The sequence below is a fragment of the Coregonus clupeaformis genome, chromosome 20 (assembly GCF_020615455.1).
Source record: "Coregonus clupeaformis isolate EN_2021a chromosome 20, ASM2061545v1, whole genome shotgun sequence".
Lineage (NCBI taxonomy): Eukaryota > Metazoa > Chordata > Actinopteri > Salmoniformes > Salmonidae > Coregonus > Coregonus clupeaformis.
Genome location: NC_059211.1, coordinates 49,613,172 through 49,618,371, shown reverse-complemented (window position 1 = coordinate 49,618,371; position 5,200 = coordinate 49,613,172). Strand labels below are relative to the sequence as shown.

Genomic DNA, 5,200 nt, shown 5'->3' with positions numbered 1-5,200 from the left:
AAGGGGAGATTATTGATATGGACAGGTGAACAAATCCTGAATTGATAAATACATGAATATGTATGAGGCTAATAAACATTTTGTTATAATTTTTTGCTTTATTACAAATGTGAAGTTATACAAATATTGTTTTTAACATATAGTACTGATAGAAAAATACACTATATATGCAAAAGTCTGTGGACACCCCTTCAAATTAGTGGATTCGGCTATTTCAGCCACACCCGTTGCTGACAGGTATATAAAATCGAGCACATAGCCATGCAATCTCCATAGACAAACATTGGCAGTAGAATGGCCTTACTGAAGAGCTCAGTGACTTTCAACATGGCACCGTCATAGGATGCCACCTTTCCAACAAGTCAGTTTGTCAAATTTCTACCCTGCTAGAGCTGCCCCGGTCAACTGTAAGTGCTGTTATTGTGAAGTGGAAACGTCTAGGAGCAACAACTCAGCCAAGAAGTGGTAGGCCACACAAGCTCACAGAACGGACCACCAAGTGCTGAAGCGCACAGCGCGTAAAAATCGTATGTCTTCGGTTGCAACACTCACTACCGAGTTCCAAACTGCCTCTGGAAGCAAAATCAGCACAATAACTGTTTGTTGGGAGCTTCATGAAATTGGTTTCCATGGCTGAGCAGCCGAACACAAGCATAAGATCACCATGCGCAATGCCAAGCATCAGCTGGAGTGGTGTAAAGCTCGCCACCATTGGACTCTGGAGAACTGAAATGCATTCTCTGGAGTGATGAATCACGCTTCACCATCTGGCAGTCCAACGGACGAATCTGGGTTTGGCGGACGCCAGGAGAACGATACCTGCCCCAATGCATAGTGCCAACTGTAAAGTTTGGTGGAGGAGGAATAATGGTCTGGGGCTGTTGTTCATGGTTCGGGCTAGGCCCCTTAGGTCTAGTGAAGCGAAATCTTAACACTACAGCATACAATGACATTCTAGACGATTCTGTGCTTCCAACTTTGTGGCAGCAGTTTACAGAAGGCCCTTTCCTGTTTTAGCATGACAATGCCCCCTTGCACAAAGCGAGGTCCATATAGATATGGTTTGTCGAGATCGTTGTGGAAGAACTTGACTGGCCTGCACAGAGCCCTGACCTCAACCCCATTGAACACCTTTGGGATGAATTGGAACGTCGACTGCGAGCCAGGCCTAATCGCCCAACATCAGTGCCGACCTCACATTTGTTATTGTGGCTGAATTGAAGCAAGTCCCTGCAGCAAGGTTCCAACATATAGTGGAAAGCCTTCCCAGAAGAGTGAAGGCTGTTATAGCAGCAAAGGGGGGACCAACTCCATATTAATGCCCATGATTTTGGAATGAGATGTTCGACGAGCAGGTATCCACATACTTTTTCATGTAGTGTATCAAGGTTTAACAAAATAGTCATTGTAGCTTTTCCATGCATTCTGCCCCCCCCCCCCCACCTAAACATTTTTTCCATTTAAAATCCTATTTTCCCTAACCCCTAACCCTAACCCTAACCTTAACCCTAACCCTGTTTCTTATTTGACTATCCTTGTGGGGACTTTTGGGGGATTTCCGGTACCCACGAGGACGGTGAATACCCCCAATCACAATAATGCTAAGCTGCCGTGGCTCATTACTAGCAGGCACCTCATGCTAACAGCCATCTAAACCATTGAATCTCAGGTATCCTCCCAAAAGCATGTAATATAAACTCATCAAGCCAAACTGTAATATAATGAGCAATATAATGATTCACAATTCACATTCTAGTTACAGGATGATATGACTGTCCTATTTTTGGAAATTGGCATACACTGGTTGAAAGATCCTCCAACGAAGCAACTGATCAACTACATCCCCTCATTCCCTATTCCCAGGAGTCTATGGATGAAAAAAAAGGCCATAATTAGGTACTGGAAACTTGTCAAACATACATTAATTTACAAAATAATGTCGTTATAAGAGTGTACCTTATTGACAACAGTCATCAGATGCTGTACCCATTTGTGGCTGGGATTGGCACAAACAGTCTTCCCTTTCTTCAGTACGAACCTATGGATATGAGACACATGGTGGGAGATATATATGTATTTATTGATTAGACACTCATACCCAGTATTGATTCACATTCTATGAGGAGAAAAAAAGGAAAACTAAATATTTAATATTTCTCTGTCAACAAGTCCTCTTGACATGTAACTTGAGGACATTTTCATACCAGTGTCACAATGATTGATTTATGTGTGGCTTTGATTTTATTTGGACACTTAATTGTGCTAAAGGGTAGGCCTACAGAAGGTGAGGACATGTTGCAACACACTCACACAACGGCCTTGATGTTGCAGCCTCCATCTGTTTCCTGTATCCTGTAGTGTACAACGTTCCTCTTGGTGCTCTTCTTCAGGCCAGTAACATGCCTCAGACAGCAGTTCTCATACGACCCTAACAACAAGCATAAGGAAGTTAAATGGTTACAATCTCTTCTTGTGCTGAGCCATGACATCCTGTAATGTAGTGATATTTCAGTAGCAAATGGTTTGAATTGTGCAATTGTAATAGCAAAATAGTGTAATGATTACTTTCTGTAATTTTAGAAAGAATAATGAGTGAAGGTATTGCAGATGTGTGCAAGAGACATCAAAAGGACTTCATATTTAAGCTGCTTGAAGTTGTATATGAGCTATGTACACTACTGTCAAAGTGTTGTGAAATCTGGTGCCAGGCGATTTGAGACAATGTTTTGAAAGGAGGGGGAGACAGACAGATCCCAACACATCAGTCTAAAATTGTCCCATAAATAATTATCAACATTATTTTGAGGCCAAATATTCCTATTCTGGACAATGTATGGACCATTGGAAGTTTGTAAAAAAAATATACATAGAACAACCTTTCTCCATTCCAGAGGTACAATGAGGTTTACTATACCTCCAGACACAACAATGCATTAAGTGTACAAAATGTGGAGTATAGGCTACTATGTACAGTAGATTTTCAACAATATGTAAATTACAAGAAGTACTGGGAATAAATGAAAACACATGATAGGCTTGCTTTACACTGTTACACCAATTTCAGTGAACATAAACTTCATAATAATGAATCTACAGAATATGAATACCATTCCTTAGATTGTTTAATGGTGCCTACCTTGAGCCAGACTGAGGTACATGCATGCCAGGAGCAGGAGAAAGAACAGAGCCTGGAACCTCATGGTGTCACTGCTGCTGTATGGTCTGCTGCAAGAACAGGACAGGATGTAAAGCAAGTGAAACTTTCTCTTTTTAATACCTCCACATTGTCAACGTGATGTTTGTACTGAGACCACCCTTTCTACAATACCAGTATGTTCCCATTCTAGACCTCAACACTGACCCCTTGATTACAAACACTTCCTTCTTGGTACAAATAAACCAGATCCAGATGTCTTCAGCTGTTTTCTCCAGCTATCATTTGTTTGGCTGAAACTCTGACCATGTTCTAAAAAATCAACAACCAATCAGATTACGCCAAACTCTGTCTCTTGAGCCAGCTGTATAAACTCGTCTTTAATTAGTTAGAAATGTTAAAGTACATAATGTTTACAGTATTAGTCCGAAAGTTTGTGAAGTATGAATTCAGCATTAGGCAAGGATGTAAACAAGCACTAGGTCAGCATATAAACAATCCTGACAACCACTCAACAAAGAAATACACACATCAACAAAGCAGAACATGCCGCAAATAAGCTCCTCAAAACTTACAAAGTATCTCCGCAGAAATGTCCTTGTTGAGTTCCCTTGGCTGTTTTATAGCTGCTATATGATACCTAATTCACCTCGCCACCAATCCTGTTACCTCAAATCAGCCACACCTCCTCTCGCATAACAACTAGTAGTACAGTATGTTTTACAATTGCTGGGAAGAGGTACAATTTGAACACTAAGAGTCACAATCGAATGCCACTGTCCTGTTTTTCTTTGCTCAGTCCAGTGAAAAGATGAGTGACAAACTGTGGAACTGTTTCCTTCTCAAGAGGGCTTACATGGGGCCCCTCCTTCCTATTATAGAATGATCTGAGGTTCAGGGAGCCGGGCCAGCACTCAGTATACAGGATCAGGACTTGTTTTAGTCATTTACCAACTGTAAAAATCAACTACATCCTTCGAACCAAGAAAATGCAGACCACACACAGACTCCTCTTTGAATATATTTTGTACAACAGCACTGAAAGAACTGTCTGTAAACCCACTGTCTGCAATTGATTGAATACCAGCCTGTGTGTTTATGTAAGATCCAATGCCTGATCTTTACCCAAGCAATTATGTCAAAAATAGCTTACATTGTTGTTGAAGCTGCAGTGAATCACAAGTTAATTACAAGCAAATAGGAAGCATTGAATTGCAATCAAATATTGTCTAATATTACATATAACAATACCTATGGGCTGAGGCAAGAAAATTATATTTATGATGTCTTGGGTGGCAGTTTTTCTTTGTGTTGATGCACATTAATAAAACATTGCTTAGGGACTTGAATAATGTTCTGAAATGTAATTGTCCCATCAGTCTGGATTTAAAATCAATGCACCCCTTTCCTTTAGAGACCATCTTACTTGTAAAAATATATATATTGACAAGACAAGCCACAATGTGATGACCCTGAACTTGATTCATATTTCATTTTAATAGCTTCCCCACAGTCAAATGGGTAGTTGGGAAAATACTTGTAACTCCTTTTCGCAAAGTGTTATTGAGACACAATAAAAGTGTAAATATCTTCTGTTCAACTTGAAAATATGACTTCCTGCCAGTTATATGCTCTAATTCGCCCAGTCTTGTTATCTTTGATAGTTTTCTTTAAAAATGTGATTCTATGACCCATTTGCATCCATAGAAAAGTCAACACTTTACATATAGCCAATTAAATCAAATATCACAGTGGGAAATATGTTGCCATCCAATAATGTTGTTGGTATCCTTAGCCCAAAAAATTGTGCCCTAATGAACTTTAGAAACTATAAAAGCTACGCAATATACTGTACAATTCTGTATAATGTGGGAAAAGTGATGTCCATGAGAACACAACTTCTGTTTGACATATTGCTCAACAATGTCTTAGGAAGAAAAATTCCATGAACAAAAAGCATGGAGCATTTTTTTAACCCCATCTCAAAATTTGGCAGTAACTTCAGGTGTATGAGTTTCTGTTTATTGTGAAACTAAATGTTTTGTA

The 5,200-nt window shown here is 39.7% G+C and overlaps 1 protein-coding gene across 1 annotated transcript; it reads right to left on the bottom strand.

The window, feature by feature from the left end:
- Positions 1–1,786: 1,786 nt before the first annotated feature.
- On the bottom strand, positions 1,787–3,952 carry LOC121532727 (C-C motif chemokine 25). The gene is made up of 5 exons (XM_041838513.2): positions 3,730–3,952; positions 3,137–3,225; positions 2,311–2,428; positions 1,957–2,038; positions 1,787–1,867 (listed from the first exon to the last, which is right to left on the bottom strand). Exons 2-5 carry the CDS (start codon positions 3,198–3,200, stop codon positions 1,847–1,849), a joined length of 285 nt encoding a protein of 94 aa, XP_041694447.1. The 5' UTR covers positions 3,201–3,225; positions 3,730–3,952; the 3' UTR covers positions 1,787–1,846.
- Positions 3,953–5,200: the final 1,248 nt, after the last annotated feature.

Excerpts from the sequence above, each read along its gene's own strand:
- LOC121532727 (XM_041838513.2), bottom strand. The coding sequence starts at position 3,200 with ATGAGGTTCCAGGCTCTGTTCTTTCTCCTGCTCCTGGCATGCATGTAC. Across the intron at positions 2,039-2,310 it reads TGCAACATCAAGGCCGTTGT|GTTCGTACTGAAGAAAGGGA; the intron begins GTGAGTGTGTTG and ends TCATATCCATAG. Across the intron at positions 1,868-1,956 it reads TGATGACTGTTGTCAATAAG|ACTCCTGGGAATAGGGAATG; the intron begins GTACACTCTTAT and ends TTTCATCCATAG.